Source organism: Dromaius novaehollandiae, chromosome Z (assembly GCF_036370855.1).
Source record: "Dromaius novaehollandiae isolate bDroNov1 chromosome Z, bDroNov1.hap1, whole genome shotgun sequence".
Lineage (NCBI taxonomy): Eukaryota > Metazoa > Chordata > Aves > Casuariiformes > Dromaiidae > Dromaius > Dromaius novaehollandiae.
The window spans coordinates 62,826,781-62,854,062 of record NC_088132.1 but is presented as its reverse complement, the minus strand read 5'-3'; the positions used below and the strand labels follow the sequence as shown (position 1 = coordinate 62,854,062).

Genomic DNA, 27,282 nt, shown 5'->3' with positions numbered 1-27,282 from the left:
GGAAATCCTTTGCTGCTGCAGATTAACAAATTTCTACTTCCAGGGCCACACCTATGGATAAAGGGATGTAGAGAGATGGTTCTTATCTCAGCATTAGCAACTGAAGAGGATAAACAGCTGCAACTCAAAACAAAAGCATCTTGTGTAAATCAGGTCACAAAAGCAAACCAACCATTTTTAAATTTCTGAAGTATTGAGATGTTTGGCTCTAATAATTTAAAAAAAACAGTACAACAGAAAAGCACAGTTTAAAGTCATTAGGACAAGGAAGGAATTAATACGTTCTATATTTTTCGCCTCACAGTCTCCAAAATTTTGCTTAAAAATTGAACTGTTTGATGCAATTAGTCTTTCATTGACATCTGCATGAGAAGCTAAGGTTTAACAATCAAAAGCAGAGGTACAAGACCAGTGGACTGTATGTAACAAGTATCACATGTAATCTTTTCTCTTGGAATATATTAAAACTCAGACAAGAGCAACATTGTTAAAATTACACTTGGTTCACTCTCCTGCCAGCCAGTAGGACTACTAGATCTTACATTTGTTTAAAAAATACATGTTATTGATTAACCATCATAATCCACCACTCGTGCATGATAGGAAGTTCAGTTTTCTTGACAGATGAAGTTCTTAGTCCATAACTGCAATAGATGTTTAAGTTTTTAAAGAATCACTTGCTTAAATTAAACAAGATCTGAAAGACCATCAAGGTGGCACAATGCTAAAGCGCCCACAAAATGGCTTGGATTCAAAGAGGGAAAGAAGTAGCTTTTTGCTGAGAGACAGACAACAGCTGAGATTCAATTTGTTATACTGTCTCTATGCATTTGTTCATGAAATTTTAAAACAGAAGCCTCGACAGCAGATTAATCAAACACTATATTAGCATTAGATTCTTTTAAGTTTAATTTTGGTTTAGTTTTCTAAGGGTTTAAAAACAACAGCAAACTCAACACCTAATCACAAAAAGAAGGCTGTCTAGAGATTTTTCAAAACAAAGAGTAAAAAAACCAAATGCATGCATCTCTCCCAACACTTCCATTCGACACAATAGTCATTACACAAAATAGCAGCTGCTGCATGGACTTTAAAGCACTGTTTAAAAAAAAAAGTCAGCAGTTCATTATAACTCCTGATAAAAGTTATGCAAATTGAGTTAACAGAAAGCTTGCAGATTTGGCAGGGTCACCAGGGAACTTTTCATTATGAATTTGCCAAACCTGAAATAGCTGCAGCCATGTAACCACATTTAACACAAAGAGGGTCAGTACTACAACACTGGTGTTTTATCAGGCAAACGTGTAAGACTATCATTCACACAATACTATTGTTAACTAGCTACCTTTTTTTTCTTTTTTTTTTTTTTAACTGAAGAAGCTGTCTTAAGCTTTAAAAGCTGGTTCCAAATTATAGCTTTTACATGGTCTATATCACTCATGCTTAAGGATTTGTAGGTCATTCACTGCATAACCCTATGTAACCCATCTGGCTTGAAAGTCCAACATTTGCTTGAACTATTAACTACAACAAAATCGCAAGACTCCTTTTGAGAGAAAGAGTATTTACTATTTCCAAAAAGTCAGTGCTAAAGATTTTTTTTTTTTAAGGATAAAGATACCAAAATTAGATATTGTTAACTTCTTCAATTTAGAATCTAGATTTAACTGAAGATTATTCTGCAGTTATACAGTGTTTGAAACATCATTGCTGACTATCATGTAGCAGGACAGAAACAATTACAACAGACTAAAACATGTAATCTACTTTTCCTTCTCCAGCCCAGGGAAATTAAGTAAATTATGAGGATTTTTCATTTTTAAAATTACATCTAATGGCACATAAAATATTTTACAATCTTCCCTTCTAGGTATGATTTACTCCTTTTTCAAGTATCAGCTCAATTAGTTTAGTCTGCTCCTTGGAGGAATGTAATTACAAGAACCAAAATAATGCTTTTTTTGAGAATTGCAGAGGAGAAATTAATAAATTCCTCAAAACATGATATGCAATAGTTAGAGACACAAAATGTATATTTCAAATAAATGCCATACTTACTTCATAAGTCATATATAAGGAGAGGATTACCACACCAAAATTGTAATATACCATTATGTGCCTGAGTTCAAAAGGCTTTTTATTTTCCATGAGTTTGGGTCCCAAAGAAGTGGCAAAATAAATGTAGGCTCCAATGATAATGGTTGTTGGAAAAGGTGAAGACATGAGCAGCAAGCCTTCCACTCTTGGATCTAGGGGAGGGAAAAAAAAGAAAAACAAAAGTCAGATCTTTCCAGTACTTATCAAGTCCTAAAAAGCTACTGATCCTTAATCAGAAAGTTTCTGCATGCACTGCTCAAGCTGCTGAGCGCGTTCACTGCAAATCCCCATCAACTGGCTCACAAGGTTTAGCGCCTGCCAGATTCCAGCCTTCCTTCTGCATCGGCCCTTCACACTTGCAGCCAAGAGGGAAGATGGCACTCCAGAACCAGGAGCGCTCTGATTTTCAGGCTAAAGCTCTGCCTCAAGAAAAGTCCACATTTTTACACATTAATACACCTTGGGAGGCAACAGCGGAAGGTAACAGGCAAGCAGAGCACTGAGGCTGCATCTCCAAGCGAAGCTTCATTCTTCTGGGGGAGCATGAACCTTATGTACCAAGTTCAGGTCACAGAATAACAAGTAGCCCCACTCTTCAAAATCCTTGAGCCTTATAAGCAGTATGGTGTTAGCCAAAGTAATCATGGGGATTTTGAAGTTAGAAGACATTCTGTCCCATCAATCAGTGTTCATAGCTTAGTACTTGAGGCCTGTGCCTATTAAATCCAGGCATGTCAACACTTTCAATGCACCATAAAACACACAATTTCATATTGCAAGCCTCCAAATGACAAAAATGCTGTAAATTCCTCTCCAATTATCCCATACAGATTTTAACTTTTGCAGAGTCGTTCTTCTACGCATGTGCTGTTCTCTCCCTCCACACCTGACCACAGCAGACCTGCTAGCTTCCACTACGATTCACTTTTCTTGTGGCCCATCATAGAGGCCTGGCTCACCAAAGGCCTGACCATTTCTTCATAATCAGGAGACTGCCAAATTAAATATATATATTATTTTTTGTTTTGTTTAAATAAGCTGACTTTTGGAAGTTTCATTTCTGAATGACCCCAGCTTCACTACTGGGTCAGCAAACTGCTGCTTTGGTGCTTTGTTGCTCTATTTTGGAAGTGGAACTATACCACTACAAATTTTTGTTAAATGTTTAATTTATGACTGAACCGCCCTAGGTTAGTGATCTTCAGCCCATGGCATTCAAGCAACATATTATCCCTGATGCCCTCTGATGTTGTTTCCAGCCACTGGAAATGAACAAAAAGCAAGGAGGAGGGCAGAACGCAGTGCTGCTTGCAGCATGTAACAGGCTCCGTCCTGCTGCCCGCAGACCAACAAGCGCTGTGAACCACAGCACCAGGCATTAGATAAAAAATGAAATCTCTACACGCGGCACCGCAAGAGAATCACTAGCTCTTTACAGCCCCAAACTTGAGATCTCGTCTGTCGTCTCTTTGGTAAACATGAAGAGCTACAGAACAACAATGTCAAACCAAAGCATGTTTAATATCCTCCTACCAGCTGCAACAAGAGAATAATGTTCCTTTTCTAAACAGGAGTGTGATACAGTGAATTACTCTGAAGAGTAATTTCAGATAATATAACAACTCATCAGGTTTTGTACTTCCTTTTACCTGCTACGTTAGCATCAGCCAAAGCAAAATACAGCAATACTGTGCACCTCACCCTATTAACTGATAAAATAACATTAGTTTTGCAACAAAAAAAAAAAAGCTTTATGTTTAGTAATGCAGAAAAATATAAACTACTATTTTCTGGCAAGCTGAAAAACCCTTATAGAAGAATCACTATCTATACTTTATTTAGTCTGGATTTTAAGTCCATAAGTATCTGTGTTTTGTTTTTTCATTTTTTTAATTGCAGAAACTATCCTGTTCTTTATAGTTAAAAATGTCAATAGGTAACCTGACAAGCCTTAAGAAACATTTACAGGAAGACAAAGCTACTTTAAGTTGCTGATAAATAGTATACTTAGAATAGCTACACAATACTATTCGAAATCATTGAAAGTTAATACATTTTAGACTGAAATGACTCACCGGCATCTTTAATCCATTCATCATAAAGTAGTACAGCCTTTGATGTCAGATTGCTAAAGGCCATTTTCACTTGATTAAGATTTTATGATGCTGCCTGCAGGAAAACAGAACAAAACAGAAATATGGATTTCTGTAATTAATGAAAAAAAAGATGAATAAAGTGTTTTGGGAAAGATTTTCAGGAAGCAGAATGGAAAAAAACATGGAGAAGGTTAACAGCGCACTGCATGTGAAATACAGACCAGGGAGCGGTAGCTGACCACATCGCACTATGCTTGGGGCTAATTTACAGCCGAGTTGGTATGCGCAACAATATGATTTTGTAATCTCTACATGCCAGACAAGGTGCTTCCATACCATAAAACGTTATCTCAAGAAACCACGCTGTGGTTAACCGTTACAATTAAAGGAAAAATATAAATAAAGGGCAGCTGCTTAAATCCATTTTTATTACCATCTCCATTTAAAGTTCAATTCACTGATATGAGAAAAAGTTCAGCTTTGCAACATTTGCTGTTATTACTGAGAAGTTTAATTTTCTATCTAAGAAGTATTTGTAAGGTAGGAGGGCAGGAGGAAAGATGTTAGTATGTCTGCATGCTCCTTTTAAGTACAATAATTAGTCATGCTATAATCAGTATGCAAATTACACTCTGATGAATCAACTGTTTCCACACCAGGACTGTGAAGTGTCGCAGTACTACTGATATCAGTAACTCACAAAAATTATCCAGCACATATAGTTTGCAAGCAACACCGCCTGCATATGTAAAGCAAAGAAATAAGCTTCTGTGCATACTGATATTTGCTACAAAATCAAATACTCATTAGCCCTCCCCTTATCTCATTCCCCCAGAAAATACTTATATATATATATATATATATATATATATACACACACACACACACACACACACACATATAGATAGATAGATAGATAGATCCAAACGGTGCCTCTCCTATTCCCATTTCAGTGTGTCACTTAGCCATGTGATTTCTCTCAATACATCTGTGCAACCTTCACACACGATTTGCCTTCGCTGGCCTTGCAGGCAGTGGTGCCTGTTGCCAAGCAGCCCCTTTCCTCCGGCCTCCATCCCTCCCGCCTCCGCCGGGCCGCGCCAGCTGCAGCTCGCCAGCCTCTTCCGCGCTCCCAGTGGCCATGCCGCGCTCCCTGCTCTCTCCAGCGACTCCTCATTTGTCCTCCCTTTAACAATCCTGCATAATAATGTCACTCGTCTCCCTTCTAAATCTATCTCCTGCTCACTCCCATTGCACAAGGGTTTTTAGGCACCTCGAGGTACACCACACACACCCTTCATCACAAGGCACAGCACCACCAGCAAGCCTGCCTCCGTTAGAGTCCCTCCCACCTACCTCTCCCCAGGTCCCATTTTGCTAACCACTTCTTTTCCCACTTATTCTTCCAGGTTATGTGTCTGTGTCTGTGTATCTGAAACCGCCATCCCTTTCTTGTTCAGAAAATGCTCCCTCTGCAAATCTTTAAAGTTCACATCTTCCAGAAATACCATGCTCCAGCACCAGCATTTCCCAAGTCAATGTCACCACCTTTGTGCTGACCATTTTCAGACACATACTCTGTACTACCTTGACTTAGCACCATACAAATTTAAAGAGCTACATGAAGTATCTTGAGTCCAAAAGAACAAAGAGGTGATGAGTTTCTCATTTCATCATAGCCACCATATTTAAGATATAACGTTATAATTCTTGCACTTTACAGACTAAAAACTATTTTTGTGGATGCCAGAAAAGTGAATATTGACCCAACAAGCCTATCATCCTTCACAAAACAAGATACATCTTTCTTTTCTTTTTCTTCTATTTTCTATATTAAAATATCTTTTTCTCTCTCATCATTTTTCTTAAAATTAAGATATATTTTTATGGTAAAAGTAATATATTGAGCTAACAAACATTTTTCATAAATGCAAACTTACTCCCCACTGCTCAGAGGAAAAACAGATACAGCAACTAAAAAGCAGAGGACTGTCCCATGATCCCTCACACAGCCTGCTAACTGTAATGCTAACTTCACAGAAGTAGTATTCTGTTATTACACTGAGCTGAACTTTAAAGTTAAGTCAGTCTCTCCACCACATAACCCTGGATACAGGGGACTGCTGAGACAATTCTGAACATTCACCAAAGGTCAAAAGCTTTACTGGAAGCCATCAAGGTATTTCTGATTTAAATATGTAAGTGCAGAACAGTCAATTTCTACTTACATAAATTAATCTGCTTACTCCAAACTAGTGACCATGTCATTCCAATAGAGTAAATATGGCTCAGACATGCGGGCACTGTAGTGTGTAGCATAACCTCCAATGTCAAGTGGATCAAAGACTCCTTTTTTATTCAAATGAAGTATAAATATCCCTTTTCACTTTTTTACAAATGTTTTCCAATCTACATAGCTTAGAGCACAACAATACATTAGGAACTAGACTTCTTTAGAGATTTCAGCTTCATCTATTATCATTTTTTTATTCAGTGGTGCCTTGCTCCACCCATTTCACATTGAACTGGTCCAAAGGCATTTGCTGTAATCGATAAACCATTTTCTGCACATTCCTGAGCTCTAGCTGTGCCCAGAAGTCTGCAGTAACTGCATTTATTCCCAGTTGTAATGTACACACACGCACAATCACGCCCGAGTTCAATGAGCCTGTGCAGGCACACTCATTTTATCACAGACCAACAAGAAAAGTCCATGTTCATTCTGACCAACTCCAACCTGCAACATCTGCTGCAAAGGGCATTCATGTGTTATAAAACTCTACGGCTAAAAAGGTGTTGGCAAAATCAGGACAAGTGGGAGACGTCCGCTGCCTTTCTAGAGAAGATTTCAGTGATGCTCTTCTTTTTGGCAATAGCAATCACACAAGAGAAAAGGATTCTATGGCCAGCGGTAAATTTTAAACACTCCACCATCTTGCTTCATAAGCCAAGCTGTGGATGATATCAAATGTAAAGCCTACGCTGTCTTGAACACCTAGTAACTTCAGAGTGTCTGATGAAAACTACAGCAACGCAGCTGCAAGTGACTGAGTGATGCATGGTGGAGGGAAGGGAATAAAAATCTGTTTTATGAATATTTTATTAAAATAGTTAGATCGATTACATTATCCTTCAAATCCAATATTCTTCCTATTTCAGTCTCATGAGTCTAGGAAGAGACAAGGCACAGCAAGCAGAAGATACATGGTTCAGCAGTATGGCAAACAGCTACAATGGTATTCTGCCAAAAGCTACAGACACCTCATGCACAGCATGGCTCAATGTTCCAATAAAATTATATTCACTGAATACAAATAACCACATTATATTTAATCAGCACTTCAATAAAACAATAGTTTAATAACTTCACTGCACACTCAAATCTTCCTGCTCACATCCTGACAAAGACATTACTGCAATTCAGGCTGGCTAGCTCAACTTGCTGACCAAACCCTAGGTTAAATCAATAACTTACTACTTCAAAATATGCTCTCAGAAATCCAGAAAATTCTGGTGTGGTTGCTGGCTCAAAATGTGGCTGCCATTTATTGCAGGTTTGGGGGAGGAGCTGGTCCGACTTTTCCTCCCTCTCATGGCACAACCTTCCCTCATCCTGACAAAGCAAGCTGACAAATATGTAATTCTTCACATTTATCCTCTTACCTCGTCAATACCACTTTAATTTTGTATTCGGAGTCAGACAAATGTGCGGTCTGTGTTTGAATAGCGACTCTTACACCTGCTCGCCGTTGTGGCCAAAAGTAAGCTTTCCACCTGGAACCAGACCGTTGGCAACAGGGAGCTGCCGCTGCGGGTGGAGGCGCAGCAGGGGCAAGCAGCCCTCTGCCCCTTCGGCCGGGGAGGCACCGACCCCGCTCCTGGCCCCGGCCCTGGTCAGCACTGCCAGTTCGGCTCCCTTTAAAACGTTTCACGAGCACTAATAGAGCAGGGGCGCTCTGCCTGCAAGGCTCGTTTGCGTTCACAAGCGAGGCAGCCGGACAGGACTCCGGAGCAGCGGGTAAGCCTCCGAAATGTCTGCAGTTCAGCTACTGTCCCTGGGAGAAGGATGCACCAGGCAGAGAGCAGCCACCCCAGCTCAGCCCCAACACACAAGATACATTGACGAACTGATAAATTGCTCTGCATCTGAAAGTAAGTGTAGTATAATAAATTAAACTAATTATTCTAAGAGCAGGCATAATGCCTGCAAGAAAGAGACTGCTCTTCAAAGGTTTTTTACAGCTGAAAGGTTGATTTCAAATCAACTTTTGTATATAGCACTGCTGCTTTACTTTCAATATGCTTTACAACTCTGCTCACTAAATTTAGCTAGCTATCTAATTTGCCTTTATAAGGGAAGTATTCCACTTCTGTGAAGGATTGTTTGCATTACAGTAGGTTTTTAGGATTTTGTGTTTGTTAACTACCTAGAAATAGGGTTAAGAGCAGCATGGAAGCTATTTTGTGTTATCATGTTCCACTTCTTTGACAGACTTAAAATTCTTATGAATAAAGGAAAAATATGATCAAGGCCTCTTATTTTTTTAAATAAAAGAGTAAAAGAACCCCCCCCACACACACACACAAGACAAACAACTAGCTGACGCTTCAGCAGCAACCAAACCATTTTTGAAAGACTGCTTTTTCACCATACAACCATGTTGCTAAGAAGCAACCTGATAATGCTTTGCCCATAACACAATCCTCCATAGTGCTTGGCAGTTTGATTCTATAGAACTTATCCGTATAAATACGAGATTGGAAATATCTGGCCTGAAGGGACAGACTGGGGGCAAACCAAGAAAGCCATTAGTTAAATACAAAGCCTTAGTTCTTTATGCTGCAAACTCATCTTCACTTTAAGCATCTATATAGCCACAATTAAGTTGGATAATATATATTTAGTTTACACACTTGCAACATACAGAATCAACACTTTACTTTCCAGTGTTCCACTTTCTGCTTATAACAAGATTACAAAATGCAAATAAAATACCCCAGCAGTAAGAAATTTTCTTTTAAAAATAAGAGTGTCCAGAATGCAACAAACCCTCCCAAAATGATAGAAGTCAGACTGGTAGACTAATTTTCTAAATGAGGTTATTTTAAATGATGTATCAGAAGTGATTGACCTCAATTTAAAAAAAAGTCCAACTATTTAAGTTCAGTCTGTGTAGTTTGAAAAGTTCTAAAGCACATATATGCAGCCCTCCCAAACACATGCATTCAGAAAACAAGCACTGAAATCACCTCACAAAAACATACACAACGTACTCAGCTCTTGGGGGAGAAAGGATTTTTTTTTATTTTAAAGATATCAATAGAAGTAATACTGCACATCTAGGTTCAAGCAAGCTGTACTAACACTATTTCTGAAGACAACTCTAAACAAATGTGTCTTCATCATTATAAAAACTGGGGTCTAAATGAGCCAACTGATGGATAAGGCCACGTGAAAAGAGCAAAGTAGTTTGCTGGCCTCTGGTTTCCCGCGGCTCAGCAGACAGCTGACGCAGCTGCCCCCTAACTGCAGCTGAGTCAAGGCACGCAGCTTTGCAGAACCAATTTCAAGTCTGATCATTACCTTCACAGGAAAGGCAAACATGGACAGTAAGACCATTTATACCAGCAAACAGTGTGCATTTTTTTCCTCAACCAAAAAAGCCACAAATACCACAGCAAACCACGTGAAGACAGCCGCCTTGTGACGAGATGTAGGTACTAAGTTGTTGCAAGTGCTCAAATTCTGTTAGTACACAAAGGCTATTAGTGATCCTCGTAATGGGAATTACTGGTATGCCTCAAACATTCTTCTTTAGGAGAACAATCAGTTTCTCACATTCCTTTGCCTAACCCACATGAAAGATATTTGCCATTCTTCAGGCTATCTATTCCCCCTACATAGAGTTTTTAAATATTAAAGGAGATACCAAGATTTGCTTTTAAACAGCAATTTTATAACAGAAGTTTTAGCACCAACAGCCACTAAGCAGAAAACAAGTGAACAAAAGAAGCCTAACAGAACCGAGCAAAATGAGACAATCTCGCCGAGGATCTAATGCAAGTTTTGCTGTTCCAGAAACCAACCTCCAAAGCTCCATGGTCACTCATGTTAAGAATTTACACTAGAGAGCAAAGCAAATAATTCGCAAGATGGATAAGCTATTTTTACAGGTATCTTTTAGCAAAAGACAGGAAAATACAAAAGTAATGCACAAACTTCCACCAGGATAATTTCCACTTGCAGCAGATGCCAAAAGCAAAGGTTCAGGCACGTACGCAGGTCAAGGCCCCGAGCTGGCAGTCCAGTAATGATGGGGGACCCTCTGTCCCTCAGATCCCACAGACAGACAGCGAAAGCCTATAGAAAGCATTGCCCCAGGCAGGTCTGATTTCAAAATGATAGCTTAGGAAATAAGAGTAATACTGACTTATGTATTCAGGCACAATTATGTAGTATTTCAGAATCGCTCCATATGCTATTGTAATTCTGCTCTCAGAGTTCACAGGGCAGCAAAACCAGAACATTTCACAGATCATATCTTTAGCTTTACCTGGGAAATATTAGCTCTGCCTTTCCTATTTCCCAAGGTTGTGTGGTTATACAATCACACTTATTCCAACTACATTACTCCTTTATACCACACGGCAAACAAATACAAACTGCCTATTACATTAGATTGGTTACTCACCTATATTCTGCAACAAAGTTTTAAGCTTTGGTTGGGTGTCAACTATTGTTACTGATTTCCCAGAGAGGAGCTTCTATTACCTCCCCAACCCTTTATGCCTTCTCTCAACCACACAACCCATTTTTGGAAAGATTCATCTTACAGCCAAGCTGGCTACTTCCTGCTTAACAATAGGAGGTCTTCTCTTTCTTCTTAATCTGACTCATACACACTGCTCCTGTTAGATGACAGTTCTGCCTAAGTGGGGTACAGAAAGTATGCAAGGCAGTTCTGTAATGGAGGTCTTCTGAGAAATTCCCAAGTTTCAAGAGATGTATTAGTTGCTACCTTGATTAAAATTCAGACTTTGTCTTTGAAGGATGATCCTTTTTTAAAAAAGAGATCTTAATTCATTACAGTGCATCAACTATTTCTCCATGTATATTTTGCATTAGACATTGGAGAGGGAATAGCAAGTTTCACAATGAGTGCAAGTTCTTTTAATTAAAAAAAAAAGACAAAAAAACCAAAAACCTCTAAAGGTATGAAAGAGATTTAGAAACTGTTTCAGAGTGTCTACTTGTAAAATCCACCTTTGGCAATATTCAGTAAGAGACCAGACAGTTACCTTGTATAATTACCTTTATAGAATTATATACACAGTACCTCTTTATTTAATGCTTTGCTTTTTAAGCTAGCATCAAATCTGTTGTTTACCTACATGAATAAAGCATTCTGTAAGCAGCAGAACTAGTGAAAATACATTTCATTTCAATCACACTTCCCACTGGTTTTCTGCCAGCCTAATGGATTTTCCATTCTGATGCCGCCTAAAATAAAGACCAATTCATGTTTCTTTCCACACCTGCCTATAAATTCAACTGCTAAAAGATCTGATACTGGAGACTTCACAGCAAGGCTGAGCAGTGGTAACAGGCACAGAAAAGCTCCTTCATCTGGGAGCTGTTTCAGGTCCTTCACGCGCAGCAGACGCGGCACCGCTGTGCTCGGCTCAACGAACACAGAACGGCGGGAGCCATCTCCCCATCGCCTTATACCACCCAACCACTGCGACGGCTGAAAGGGGGAACCCCCCAACCGTGGAGTCCCACAGCACAACATGACAGACTGGTCTGGTCCTCAGGCAGCTGCAGGACAAGCCCCAGCAGCTCACTGACCCAACTGAAATCTGAATCTTTCAGGGAAAGGTTATTTTTCAGTCAGATCAGTGGGTGCAGCTGAAAGAGCTCACGCAAGGGAAATGGGGAGAGCACAGCACCCGGGATGTGCAGGAAGGGAGCAAGGAGGGAGCAGCAGCTCAGCCACAGATGAGTTCAAGCTGATGGTGAAACACAGGGATCATCAAGTCCAGTCCTGCACACTCATGGACAACCGTGCACGAGAGCTTTAGACAGAAGTGCGCACACTGCACCTCACCAGGTCATCGCTCTGTCCATCAAGTCATCGCTCTGTTCATCACAAGCCACAAGGGCATTCACAACACCAGAACTGAAGCCACAGAAATTACATTGTGCTACAATAAGGCAGTGAGGGATATGGCATCACTAATATCTTAAATTACCTGCCGTCACAATGATGTAAGTGCAAGTGAACCTAGGCACTAATGTCCCACATGACCTAGAAAGGCACATCAAGTCCAAACAGTCCCTGAGGGCACAGCTGGGATGCAAGTCTGAACAGGATTATCAGTTTCACTCAAGTACAAGAAAAAAACATCAGGCAGGCCCCTGAAAGGGTTCCCAGTTTCACTGGGAAAATAAACACCCTGCACATTAGCACATCTTCTCCAGTTTTCTCTCCCCACATTTCCAGTGTTTCAGGGAAAGGCAAAAACATAAACGAGTTGTGGGAAAGGCTGCTAGAATTTTAACTTGCTGTCAGCGCTTCCCCACCTTAGCTAGAAACGCTTTCGCTGAGGATGCTCGCGTGTCAGTCGTCCTACAGACCACTAATCTACCCGTCGCCTCCTCGGGGCCGAGAGCCGCCCCGGCAACCCGTACACCAGACGCCGCCACTGCTGCCGCCCCAGCGCAAGCCTCGCGCTCGGCGCTCCGATCCCACTCCCGTTCCGCGACGCTGGCTCCCAAAGCCGCCTACTCCTGCCTGCGCGGCGAGCCCGGTGACACACGCCACATGACTACTTCTGCTTAGAAGTCAAAATAAGGTTTAATTTCACCTATGATGTCATTATTCTTATTACTCCAACCTCCTTTCCATTAGATAATAGTACATCATGATCCTTATTAAAAACCTTGGTGAAGTATTAATTTTGTATTTCGGCCATATCTGACTCAGGTTAATCTCTTCCTCATCCAAAGGGTTTAATAGTGTCTCTTTTTCATCCTTGCTAATTATATGACCAGAAAACTTTCTGCAATGTTTTAATTTTTCTCCCAGACCTGATCAGCTAAGCTTTGGGCCACTTCAACTAGGCTTTCACAAAATGAGAACTGAGAGCTAGTAATGCAATCTCATGTTTTCAGATGCACAAAAAATGGTGCTAACACCCACATCCAATGCTCCCCATTCATTCTGCAAGTCAGTATGAAGAGCTTATACCCATTCTGTTTTTTTCCCCTACAGTAGCAATAGTTATGATACATAGATAAGAACAATTGATATCTGTAGTATTTCCAAAGTGCATGTACACTGTTAGTAACCAAAGCAGAATATAAAACTCCATACTGACCTAGAGGGGTAGGGAGTGGTATTCAAGCTGCACTACAAATATAGCATGCTCTGTTTTTTAACCTGAATTTGTGCCATTAACTTTTTTATTAGAAATAATATACTTCCTATGTTTTACAAACAATTTACAGATAAGCTCTAAAAAGATGCAGGTGGTGGAAGTGCTGACTAAATACTTAGAACGAAAGTGACCAAAGATCTCTGAAGGGACCAAAAGTTAGCATTTTTGAAGACTAAGAACAAATGGGCTTTGTGGAGGCACCCATGAAATAAGATTAAGGATACCAAATTTCTTCTTATGCAGCGATGAAAATTACTTGTTTTGAATACACAGCGTAGCTATTTAAATGTTAAATGGTAAGACACTTTTCAACTTTTCTACCATTTCTCCTTTCAGAGAGAAACATCTGGAACACACATGAGAGCACCCTTGTGTCAGTTCTCACGACCACCTTCACATACCCTGACCACGGGCAGGCCACAAGCAGGTTCAGCTAATGTTGCCAAGATTTGTGTTCAGTCTAAAACTCTCCACACCTCTTCTCTGTTATATGTTTACACAAAGTCTGTATCATTCTTGTACTTCCAGGCAGGATGGCTTAGAATTGACTCTAGTTATGAGCACTATTGCTTGTAACCTACCTGCCTGATGGAAGTGTATGATGTGAAAACACGAAAAGGGACATGAGTGAGTCCCCCTTCTTCAGCTGCAAGCTGAGCTACTACGTTGGCTCAGTCACATAATCTATCCTCATTGACCATTAATGAGAGATTTGCACATGAGAATCTCATGCATCAAATTAATTACAACAGAAACAGTTTGTTACCAAGAGCTGGTAAAGAAAATCTCAGTTTGTCTTTACCCTTCATTTAACAGAACAATTAAATAAATCATTGTTAAATAGTCACTACTGGAGGGACTCAGTTCAACTCCTTGGAAGCTGAACAAGAAGAGAGATGCAGAATGAGACCTCAACTTTCAGAGGAAACACCTTAAAACAAATGAAAATAAGATTTGTTACACAGGTAACAGCTTCCTAATCTGCCTAATACCAACAGAAAAAGCAGACAAGACTTCCAATTTTCAAAGACATCTTGTTACCAAATATTCAATGCCAATGTATCTGTGGGTATTCAGCACTGGAGAAAATTAAATACAGGAATAAAAATAAAATAAAAATCAAACCATAAATTTCTACCTGTGATAGACAGAGAAGGGGAGATGGTGCTGTCCTTGTAATACCAAAATACAGCAGAAAGGTGTTTCACAGGAAGGGGAGAGAAAAAAAAATTGTTACCTTAAAAACACAATATTCACCCTAAAAAAAGAAGAGGTGAGCAAGCAAAGTGAAAAATTTTTACCAATACCAATGGAACAAGCATTTTTCTATGTCTGCTTTTCTAACATCCTGCCTACAGCACGCACTCAACCCAGCTGCTGTCACTACAGATAACACGATGCAAAGCTAATGCCAGTTTATGGCACTTCACAGCACCAGCTGGAGTCTTGCTGGGTTCAGAACATGGGTAAGTAGTAGCACTGATAACACCTGTGCAGAGCTGCAACGCAGTATTTTGTTCAGTCTTTAATGCAGCAATTTACAAAAGCAGAACTGCCCCCACACCACTGTCATGCTGGCTTGGGCTGATTTCTCTTCCCGTTGTTTCCCACCACCTGCACTTGTTCAACCTACCCACCCCTCCGGGTCCTAAGCAGATACCTCAGCTGAGCAGCAAAATAACATGTTCTCTCTGCTCTGATTTTGCTCACACTGCATTAGGTGGGTACACATACACGCACGAATTTTAAGTAAGGCTGACCTAGAACTGTTCATGACAGCCCTCCTCCCCCTTTTTCTAAGCTGCCACGCAGCGTAGCAGACGTTGTTGAGCACGGTCACTGTGAGGAACGGCATCCCCTAGGAGACTCTTCCAAAAGAAAGCTGGAAGCAGCTGCGCAGGCACATCCGCACCGCACAGCAGTGAACCTTGGGAAGTGCAACACCGGCAGTGACTGCTCAACAGTGAGAGATGACGGCAGGACTTTAGGGTGACAGAGGCCATTTTAAAGGAAATTGCGCTAAGCATGTTTGCAAACTGAAGTACCAGAACACCGCTTCTGCAAGACAAAGTTCGCTCACATAATCATAAAAAACCCCCGCTGCTTAAAAGTTCAGTATTGGCAAATCAGCTCCTGTTGTGAATGTGCTTTGTGAAGTGTTCCAGGAAGCTACCGCACTGCAACATCCTGAGCCTTTCCAGTCCAGAGGTGGGAAGTCATAGAAGTGCAGTTGGAGGCCCCAAATCATTGAGGGATGTGCAATGAGATACAAAGGCATGGGCTTTTTTGTTTAAAATCAACAGCCTGAGATAGATCTTCACCATGATGAAAGGTCTAGTTAATTACTGCAAAACATTCACTAATATTAGTGTCAGGCAAATCATGAAGTTACATTACGCCAGCGCCTGGAGACTTGGGTCTCAGCCAGCACGAGTAAGAGCAGGCCGGCTTTCTGGAGCAGCAGGAATACGAAAAGAGTTCTAATTTCTCCTAACAGCCTGCGAGATCCGGTTTTCCTCCTGCATCCCAAAGAGGATCTCCACTTGGAAAAAGAGAAAGAATTGGTTTATACTTAACTGGAGTTACTGAAAAAGTGAAATATAGTTTCAGAAATTGAAGTGAGGTGGAAATGCCTTGCAAAAAAAGCCAGATGTTTCCCAGCAAATGCATGTTGTGTTCTGTACTCAAGAGAGGAACCATGGAGGGTGGACAGAGGGCAAAGAGACATCTGAACTCTAGGGACAGCTGGAGAAAGCAACCCTGGGGAATGATCCTGTCATCAAAAAGGACACTGTCAAGATTGCATTGTGCTTATACTTTGAGCCCAAGGATGAATACAGGCAAATTAGTATACGATAAACTCCCATTCAATTCTGTTTGAAATTTGAGTAAGCTTCTGGGTACCACCAAAGCTCTCTTGGATGCTGCCTCTGCACAGTTGGTATCTTTCTACAGCACCTTTCCCTTCGGAGGCGACTGTATCCCTTGCAGGGCAATCCAGCTACACAGGTTGGGCACAGGGTAAGAACACAAAACATGGTGCAACTTTGCTTTGACTCAGTATTCAGAGCAATTCCAAAAATGCTTTTCTCCATTCGCTCTCTCTCTGTCTTGTAAATGTCTGTCATTAGCTTACCCTTCTCCATGGGACTAGCAGCTGCCCTGCAAAGGATTACAGAGGTGTTGGACTTCCAAAGGGCATCCTGTGAAAGCACTGGGGATCAGGGCTCAATCAACAGGACAGAACAGGGCCATTCATAGCTGCCTGCGAACACCAGAACGAGAAAGGAAACATCCAAACAAGGTGACTCGGTGCAGCAGAAGGCCTTCACAGACAACACGGAGGTCACTCCAAGGGCGAAGCAATGCTGTGAGGCAGTCATCAGAAGATAACCTAACCACTAGAAACGATTCCACCTCAAAAGCTTACATGAGAGCAAAACTCTCCATGAGCTAAAAAAGTTAACTGACTTGATTAGCAAAAGCATCTTAAAACTTTTTTTAAACTAGATTTGTTATACACGTTCAAATTTAAAACAATTTCTGTTCCTCGTTCAATTTCCCAGCAGTCAACATGCAGTGGTTTGCATAACAAAATGAAAAGTAGAGATACTATGGGTAAAATATAAGTGACGTGACACAGCTTTGAAGGTTTATTTCTATTCCAAATCTAGTTACCTAGATCTTAGTTCCCTTGCTAACAGGAATTTAAAAAACAAATCCTTCAGTATTTTACACTTTCAGGAAGCTCAAGAACATTGTGTAAAGCAGCATTTTACAGGTTGTGAGTTCGTAACCCTGGGGTCTTTAGACTTAGCTTAAAATATTGGATAATAACATAAGAACAGAATGAAATATGCTCCATTAACGTATAGGTTTAACACAGCTATGTTGTAAGGCACAACTCCACCTAGGAAAATCACTGAATATTTTCCATCTTGTATCGGTATCTTCCAGGGCCACAGTAGGAATGCAGTTTTTATCATCTTTCCAAGCACTCAGAGGCCACCCAGGACCACAAGACATCACCACAGATTAAAATAGATCAGTTCGGCTAGATAGCATACAGGAATGAACCTGGTACATCTGGCCATGTCGACTGCACTTATTTTTCCCTCTTTCTGATGCTGAAAGATTGCCAAATACAAATAGCTCAAAAAGTTCATCCCATCAACAAAGCGCATTAGGCAGTAGATGCACCACATCAGAATAACACAGGAGACAACGATACTTTCAGTGCAGAAGCTTGGCAAGAAGTGAAGCACTCAGCCTAAGGCTAATGTTCCTGTAAAACACCAGCATACAAGAAGCAGACAAGTGTCTAATAGTCTACTCAGCATACAACAGCAGGAAAGAAGAGGAATACTGGAATCCCTCCAGTACAAAGAAAGATTAAACTTATATATAACTATGCATTTCAGTTATCAAAAAAAGGTCTGACATAGCATTTTCACCCACAAGTTTCAGTGCTTCACAGAAGAGGTCAGAAAGAAAGGGCAATTTTTCCATCACCTAGAACAGCACAACAAATCTGTGAACGAAACCAAAGCCTTGGATGCCAGTCCACTACTCCAGTCATTACGCAGAACTACCAGATGGCACACTGCAGTCTGAGCCTAAAGCAACACTGCAGCCCTCATCGCCCAGGCGGTTTCTACGCAGGCATGGTAGTTTCTTTTGCACTGTTCGTATTCAAACTAGGGAATTCACTTTCACCCAGTCACCTCTTTCCACACACCTTATATAGCTGCAGGTTTGCCCAGCTGATGGTATCCAAAAAGCCTGCTGCTTTTTTACTGACTGGGATGGAGGACTAAGCCTCTTCCCACTGCTGCTACTGTCTCAACAGCTGACTCAAGGTCATATAATTTTGCCATCTGTAAAAACAGCTCCCTTCCTTAGCACAGGAGTCTCTCTAGATTCAATTAAGCATTGGCCAATGCTCTGGCACCTTGCATGAAGGCAACTAATGATGCGTGGAGTGCAGTGTAAATGGATTTATGAAAGCCGCTACAAAATAAAAGCAAAAGGGTCAAACTGCATAATTTCCACAGCTCTAGAAGCTTTTTTCCCTTCAATAATTTTAGAGGTAAGCAAAAGGGGTACCCAAGCTGTTCAGTTTTAAAGCGTAGTAGCAACCTCATTTCAATGGAGTAGGAAGAATGCAAAGATAAGTCGGAAGCCAGTGTTTTCCAACTCAAGTCCAGGAATCATTTTTCCTGAAACTTTCAGATAAACTCCTCTGCCTGATCAATGGACCATTTCAATTTATCAGAAGCAGTTTCAGGATAATTTGAAATTAAACTGGGAGATTATTCACCCCATAACATTTCAAACGCTCATTAAAAGGCTTTTGAATGGAGGCACAGAGAGCTCTAGCAGCTTATATCTTTTGCTCTTCCTCCTCCCAACTTCCGTTGTCCAAACTGTACAAGTTGTGTTCATGGTTAGAACATGAAAGGAGTGGATTTCCTGACCACCAGAGCCAGGCAATAAGCGATTAGCAAACTTCTCTTACAATTTCATTCCTTTTTCAGGTGAAAGGAAACTTGAGCAGACTCCTCTTTAACAACTTCACTTAATACAAAATAACAGGTGATACAGAAACAACGTTATTGGGACAACAATATCCATTCAAGTGATCTAAGGTAACATCTATAACAACATTCCCTGGAACATTACTCAAAAGAAGTTCTGTGAAAGGTTTAATTTTGAAGTTGACAGTGAATGCCTAGTTTACTACATTAGCCTCTTGGCTTTTATATGCAGTTCCTGCTATATATCTCAGTCACAAGAGATAAGGGTGGACAGGCCACTTCCAAAATGCATTACAATAATTTCATTAAGCTTGTCAGATCCATTCTGTACATTTAAAAGTCTTGAAAATGAAGCTTTTATTTTAGTACTGAAGAGACAAGCCACAGAACTCTGACTATAAAAGTGATTAGAGAATCTAATTTAATCCAAATATTTCCAACTACATATCTAAGCAAATAAAAAAAGGAATTACAATGGATGTCATAAATGTAAATACTGCAGAATACATTAAAGTATTCAGTTGAAATATATTTAAGTTTAGGCAATTTTCACCTTTACAGGAGAAGACAAGATTATCAGCTATAATTCCTCTGAATAAATGATGGACATTTCCATGTTGCCCATCCCTATCTATTCATAAAAACACATAGTAAATAAGTATCATGATATTTGCTTAACAGAATAAATGAGCATGACCTATAACCCTGAATACTCTTGATGCTTCAGCCAATCCCTTGTATTTTAAAAAATGCACTTTATCAAAAGGAAACAAAAGAAAGCATTGGCTGTAAAGGCCTTACACAAAAATCCAATTTAAAACATTTTAAAAATACTGTATTTCAAAACCTGATTAAGCAGAGAGAGTTTTTCATCAAAAAGATCTCTTCTCTTCCACCAGTGACAACAGCTCTAACACAAGAAGTTTCTCTTTCTTGGTTACCTTGCACTCTTCCCAGGTACAAATCACAAAACATTAGTTTCAACCACTTATAACAGTTTCCAGTATTTCTTCTTTCTAACTGATAAGGCAAAACCCAATCAAAAAACATTTGTCAGCTCAACCAACTTTCCTGAAAGAAAGGGAATGGTACCAATGTGAAACGTATCCATACTTTAAAAGCGTGCAGAGAAGCACTGAATCAGGTTATTGTGGCTTTGCTTTAAGCTGTTTCGGGATTGATCATACAATGCAAATTATTTCCAAATCAACAAACTGATCTTTGTGTTTCAGACTCCAGCATGAATTGTTCCCTTCTTTTGTTAGAAGACAAAGAATAAAAGGAGCAAAGTTATTCCTAGTGGGCTGTTTGTTTTTTTTTTTGTTTTTTTTTTTTAATCTCAGTCATACCCACAAACCTAGAGTACAGTAATTACAATATTGGCATTCTCTTGAATTCCAGTCCAGGAGATGCCTAGGGGAACTTCTAAACTCTTTGCACTGCACATACAATTTGTCAGTGTGTGTTTCATGGTGCATCATATGGAATTAGGTTCATATTCACACACATTTTGTTGAAGTACTGCCTTAAAAAAAAAAAAAAGAAAAGAAAAAAAGGAAAAAGGCTTTGAACAGAGGCTCCAGGCACAGGGCCCAGTGTGCAGGCACCGTATCATTATAAAAGATAATCCAAACTGCAAAGAATTCACAATGCAATTAAACATTCAGAGGCAATGTGTCCGGATTCATAAAGCTGCTACAAGAGGCTTCTCTCAAATACTGACGGTTCAAGGAGACCAAGTCTGACAGTTCATAGGCTAAGTTTGTAATTTTAGGAGCACTTTGACTGGTACCAATGTCATCTTAATCCACCCCTATACCCATTACTCATTCTTGCTCCCACGTCATCCTTCACTTGTGCTGGAACAACTGCTTTTCTGGCTGCATAATAAAACTGACTGGGACACAGACCACGGGCAGGGGGGACAACCCCACAGAAAACAGAGGGCATTTTTAAACCAGATCTGTTCCTCAATGCAGCCCAGCACTGGCCTACACCAAGGGTTATGCCAGCATAACAGAAAAAGCAGCACAAGGGCGTAAGTATGTAAGATAAACAAAATGCTGGTGAAACTACAACGTAATTACGCTAAGTCGGTATCATTAGCTGAGTGGAGATAAGTGTTCATTACTTTTACTTTGATGAGTAATACGGCCCTGACACAATTAAGAGGGGCAGTATGAATTCCTTTGCTCCTGGTAAATGATTATGATGATTCATAGAGTTTATTTATTAACACCTGAACATCTCCTGCTTGTGACATCTGTGCCACTCCACGGCTGGAACCCAGGGCTTATTTTGGGCTGGATAGGCTTTAGGAACGGAAGTTTATAAGAGTAACACTAGTTTTGTGTGCTGCCTCAGGATTTCAAGGAAGGAAAAAATCCTACTGAAATTCAGTTCCTCTGATTCTCTTCTATTATCAAGATAACAACCAAGACACGGTTTACACCTATAATGCTCTAAACTGTGCATTCTTCTCATATTACTTAATTTATGAGCTGCATATAGATCTTTTCTAGTCAACATCATAAGTAAAAATACACATTTCTTGTAACGTCATAATCAGGCAGAACATAAGTAGGAAAATACATGAGGCAAAAAATATCAAAAAAAAGAGCTATACTTACGTCAACAAGCACACAGAAAGCATTTTACTACATCAAACATGGTTTTAGTGTATATTAAAAAAAAAAAAGCCTCACCTTTTCTGGTCAGAAGTCAACATTAAACACTGAAACCAAAGACAGGTGATAAAGCAAAGAGACATCTGAGTTGCTGTAGTGCCTCTGATCAGGGTGGAAACTTTCAGATTTAATATCAGCTGAAATAATTTCTATTACTTTTTGGATTTCATCTAAGTATCAGAAAAATAGAAAGATTCTGAACTGCTACATCACTTGATACTTTTCAAAGCTTCTTGTGGTCTGTTATCATGTATTCAGTTTACAAAAAATAAAAATGTATCGCATGACCTGCTTTGGCTTTTATTTTCTTGCCCTGTAAAGCAGCTGCATTTAAAAAGAACAATCAGGCATAAAAAATTATTTTGTTAATGGTAGGTTTTTATTCTAATAATCCAATATTTTCAAGTAGTAAAAGGTCTACTCTTCACTACTGATGCTGTGTTTGCCTTCTGCAGCTGCAGTGCTCAGCCCGGGGGCAGGATGCTGGTCCATCCGTTCCACTTTGCCATTCTCCCCCCAGACCAGGCACGAGAGCTGCTCTCCAGCACTCGAGAACCATGGAGAGTAACTGCCCAGCTTTTAATGTAATTTCTTCTTTAAATGAGCAGAAAGCTCTTAAAATTAAATCTAAAACAACTGCAAAGCTTTTGTGGTACGCTTTAAATCTTTTTTATGGCAATAATCATTCTTAGCCGTCCCCGCTCGAGTTTCCCTGTGCTTCGCTTCTGCCCTTTAGGTTGCACAGGCAGCTTCCAAGTACAGATCAGCCTCCTCTCAAATAGTCAGGAAGGCCTACCAGAAATTCAGCTGCTGTTTGAAGCATCTATAAATTGCAATAGAGAAAAATGTTATCGAACTTGACAGTTCTCAAACTTTAGATGCTCTCGGGCAATGAGAAAAATGAACAAAATGCACCTGTGCTATTCTGCTGTAACTTAAGGTAAGAAAAGAAGAAGAGTGAAAAGCTGCTCTGATGGACAAAGGAATAGCAAGAGGAATGGAGGAATAGTATTTCTTCCTTTTCAGCTACACAGGATTAGGGAAGTAACTTCAAACTTCAGACACCCACTAGCCTGAAACCAAGTTAAGCCATAAAATGATTCTTACAAACAGCGACACCACTGAAGGACGGCACCAGCTGAGCTGCTCACCCTTGCCTACCTGCCACAGCTCAGCAATTCAGATTTTACAAACAATCCCTACTGTAGCAAGCCAAAGCAAGTGAGATTAGTTCACCCCACCGTCTTGAGCTGAACTCTGTCATTTTGGCCGGAGCAGAGCAGGGAGCGCTCGCACGCCGAGCCGGGAGAACCGCGGGGGTGGCCGCCCCGGGCAGGACAGCAACGATGGGCACCAAGCGTCAGCGAGAGAAACCGTCTGAAGCGTGCAAAACTAGAGCCAAAAGAGGGCAAAGGCATAGGACTTCCCGAGTAGCCGACAAAGATTCAGGAAGGGATCCCGGCTCCCTTCCACTTCCTGTACCTGAACACGGCAGAGAAGTGACTTTCCTGCCGCTTCCCTCAGCCACACACACGCGCCCCCCCGCCGCGTCTGGCCGTGGGTTTGTTTATTCCTCCGCCTCATTCCACGTTTGCTAACAGCTCAAAGACAAACACGTAAGGAACCTGGCAGGGGCCGGCCCGTGGAACGGAGGAGATAAAATTTGAACCAGAAGTACTGAGCAGAAACAGATTCACAAGAAAGAGCAAGAGCATAAGGTGGGGGGAAAAAATTATCCCTGTTTATTGCAGCAGAGCGAAACAAAGCCAGGAAGAGAACGGCACCGAGAACGCCACGGAGCACAGCCAGCGGCAGCAGTCGACTTATGTCAGGACACAGAAACATACCTGATTAGTTCTTTTACTGGTGTGTAATTTGCTGAGAGATGTGCCACAGCATCCAGCTAATTTCATAACTAGTGAAGTCCTGTTTGACATGTCTTATTTGACTCATGCCATGGCATCTGTCCCAACACATTCCATGAATATTGCTTCCTGTACTACAACCTGCCTTACCGTCGCTGTAAATAAGTACTATTTAATAGAAAATTGATTGACACATTTCAGCCATAAAGCTGTGTTATTCCCCTGCACTTGCAAGAGAGGTGCTGACTCGGAGAACTTAGAAGCATGTTTGCCTTGGTTTTTATATCCTGCGTTTCTGTACTTACTTCAAGTAAACGTGTAAATAGAAATGTTCCCAGTCCAAAGAAAAGCATTTTCAGGGTACACCCACACTGCCTAATACAGTGTAAATAAACAACAAAGATATTGCTACCCAAGCCAGCTCTAAGCAAGCCAGACTGCGTTGTAGCCAGCATCCCGGATGCTGAGCAGCAGAATAAATTAGGCAGCGCCGAATTCCCAAGCTGTCAGCGCTGGCCTGCTACTGACAACCAGAAAAACTCGTTGAAACCGCTCCCACGTGGTAATCTCCAGCACAGACAGACACTCGGTTCTGGGAAGGATGGAGTTACAGCAAAATAAGGAAAGAGGGTACCACACAGAGCTGCGAGGTTTCTAATTTGTCCTAACAGCTTTAGGTAACTTGATTTCCTCTACAAGCAAGCAAAGAGGTCAGTAAGAGCTGGTCTGCAGCTTCACATACATCTTTTCAAGACAGACCCAGTCCTATTTCAGGGGCAGTAAGGCCTAAGATCCAGCTGGAATATCACAGCTCAAACAACCAGTATCAGATCCACGCTCACAAGGGACAAGTCCAAGAGCTGGGCTTGATACAGCCTTGCTGGCCACGTGCACCAGCGACCGTTCTTGTTGCCTCACCACACCGCCGTACCGATGTCGCGCCCGCCCAGCACACTAACGGCGGGAGAGCCGTCTCCCCTGAGGGGAAAGACGGCCGGCCCGGCAGAGCTGCCCCACTCGCGGCCAGCTAGACAGCCCCCGAGCAGACACCATCCCTCCAGCCGTACGTTTTCGTGCCACCTTCACCGCGTGAGCCACACCTCTCCCCGGCCGTCTCCAGCCGTAGCCCCCCGGAGGAAGAGGCCTCCATTTCCCACCAACTCTTCTCTCTTGCGCGTGGCAGGGGCAGAAGGCATTTTTTAGGGACAAAACCCTTGACGCAGCCCCCTGTGCCAGGCAGAGGCCTTCCGCACGTTTCACCTTTGCTGCCACTTGTTCTTCGAGACGGGGCGATGAGCCGAGCGCGCACGAGTCCGCGGGGCGCAGCCGGGCGCTTGGGGCACCGGCGCCGCGAGCACAAGCCGGGGGGACGCGCGAGCCCCCGCGCAGACACGGAGGAGCCCGGGGCGGACGCGCCCCCCGCCGCCCCGCGCCCCCCGCCCCGCTCGGGCCGGCGCCGGGGCGCAGCCGCCCGCGGAGGGAAGGAGCGAGGGAGCGGCGGCAGGGAGCGGAGCGGAGCGGAGCGGAGCGGCCCCCCCGCGCCCCCGGAGCACTCACGCGGCAGCGGCGCGGCCCCACCTGTCCCCGCAGCCGCCGGACAGCAACTGCGCGGCGCCCCGGCCCGCCCGGCCGGGTGGCTGCCGGCCCGGCCCGGCCCGCCCCGCCCGGGCCCGGCCCCGGCGCCGGCCCCGGCGCCGCCCCCGCCGCGCTCACCCCGCGCAGGGGCGGGCGGCCCTGAGTCAGCGGCCCCGCCCGGCCCGGCCCCGCCGAGGGGGGCGGCCCGGCCCGGCCCGGCCCGGGTCCCGGCTCGCTCGGCTGCGCCCCCGGCTGCCGCGGGGCGTCGAAAGCGCAAGGAAGAAGAACTATTTTCCCCGAGCTGCGAGACTCGCGGCTGCGGTGCCCAAGCATTTCTCCCGGTGCCTGTAGGTCGCTGATCAGTGCTTTGCACAAGCACGGGGGACTGCAGAATTTCGGCTGGACTTCTTCACGCTGACGGATCAAGGACCAGCGAGGTTCACTGACGGCAAAGCTAGGAAGACTGATTTGTTGTTCTGAAAAAATAAAGTATTGAGCTAATTCTGACCAGTTGTGCTTTAGGTCCCCCTCTCACCCCAAAGAGATCGCAATATACGAACGTTCCCCTCCTTGGAACTACCTAGGATGAGGATAATTCCCCCTAAAGGACTCCCATATAGAGAAATATGGGGTACAGTGAAGGGTTGTGGTGAATTTCTGAAGCATAAGGAGGTGCTCCATTTTTCTGCGTCACTCGAGCCCATAGAAAGCCTTTGAGATGGCAAGCAAGGAGATAACAGCTTGAGTCAAAAGAGGAGGCAGAAATAAGGAGCACAGAGAGCATGTAAAGGCAAAAGTGAAGAAAAGAGGAAAACTCCTTTTATGAGCTGTGGGGAAAAGATAATAAGAAGATGGGTGAATGCAAACTGATGCTGTGAAATTAATACACAGTCAATGTGTAAGTGCAGAAGGGGTCTCTAAATTGGAGGGCAGCGAGAAGTTTGAAACCACAAGAAGCCTGAGACCACAAGACGCAGAACCAGCATAGAAAGCTTGTTATGAGAGTGAAAATACTACAAGGGGCTGAAAAACAGGTGATGGGACAGGGATGGAGAAACATAGGGATCCTACAGAAATTCATAACTGAGCAATTGATTAGGCTGGAGATTAGGAGATTAAGACCTGAAGCTTTTGGGTGTGCTTCATGCTCCTCTTGGAACTGTTAGGATTATGCTGAGTGAAGAAATCCTGGGGCTTTTAGGAGGACCTCTTAAAAAGATAACTGGGTTTGGCTAAAAGGGATATGTAGAAATATAACAGCCCATTGAGCAATACCATATGTCTCACCTGGGAAGGAAAAAACAAAACAGAACAACCACCCCCCACCACTTAATTTTCAAAAGTTGAAAACTTCTTTGATTCGTTGGTTCAAATTAATTTTTAAGACAACAGCCAAGAAAAACTACAAAGAGACCTTAAAAGCCAGCACATCCCTGCTCAGGCAGAGCCTTTGGAAGCCTTAGACTAATAAGTCTTGACTTGTCTTGAGGGCTGCAACTGCATGGCTCAACAAGCAACCAATATTCATCATGTGTTGTAATATCTGTTTTCCCATGCTTGATAGGACTGCCTTGGTTGCGACAAAATGGGACACCATGCTCCATAACAATAAAAATTAACTAGGTCACCTGTAGGCTTCAAAATGTAAGCCTGCTGTCATTCATGCAAAAAAAAACAACAATTAGCAGATACAAGCTAACAACCCTAACACATCTGATGCCAACAGTGTTAGCAACAGCTACTACTTGTCTCTTCAAACTAGAGCCTCATAAAGAGAATATATGGCCTCACCTTTGGCACACTTCAGGAGTAAAGGTAGTTATAACCATTGGACAAGTCTGTGAAGGCTGAGAGAAGACAGAAATAATGGTTTACCTGCTCATGGCAGGTAAATGATTAACATACAGTTATATGTAGCACAGCAAAGGCAGGACAAAGGAAGCAACTGTGCCCTGCACACACAAAAAAGCAGAGCAACACAAGG

The 27,282-nt window shown here is 42.2% G+C and overlaps 1 protein-coding gene across 4 annotated transcripts in view; it reads right to left on the bottom strand.

Annotated features, from left to right (window-relative positions):
* Positions 1-25,398, bottom strand: part of LOC135324648 (very long chain fatty acid elongase 7-like) — a 33,859-nt gene extending 8,461 nt beyond the window's left edge. Inside the window, exons 1-3 of one of the 4 annotated variants that reach the window (XM_064501313.1) lie at positions 25,302-25,398; positions 4,173-4,266; positions 2,059-2,249 (exon numbers count right to left, since the gene is read on the bottom strand). In XM_064501313.1, coding sequence (XP_064357383.1) covers positions 2,059-2,249; positions 4,173-4,236 — 255 coding nt within the window. In that variant the 5' untranslated portion in view covers positions 4,237-4,266; positions 25,302-25,398. Of the gene's footprint in view, positions 1-2,058; positions 2,250-4,172; positions 4,267-23,099; positions 23,122-24,983; positions 25,088-25,280 lie in introns of those variants that run through there. The other 3 variants (XM_064501314.1, XM_064501315.1, XM_064501316.1) reach the window with 3 other exon arrangements.
* Between the last annotated feature and the right edge of the window lie 1,884 nt (positions 25,399-27,282).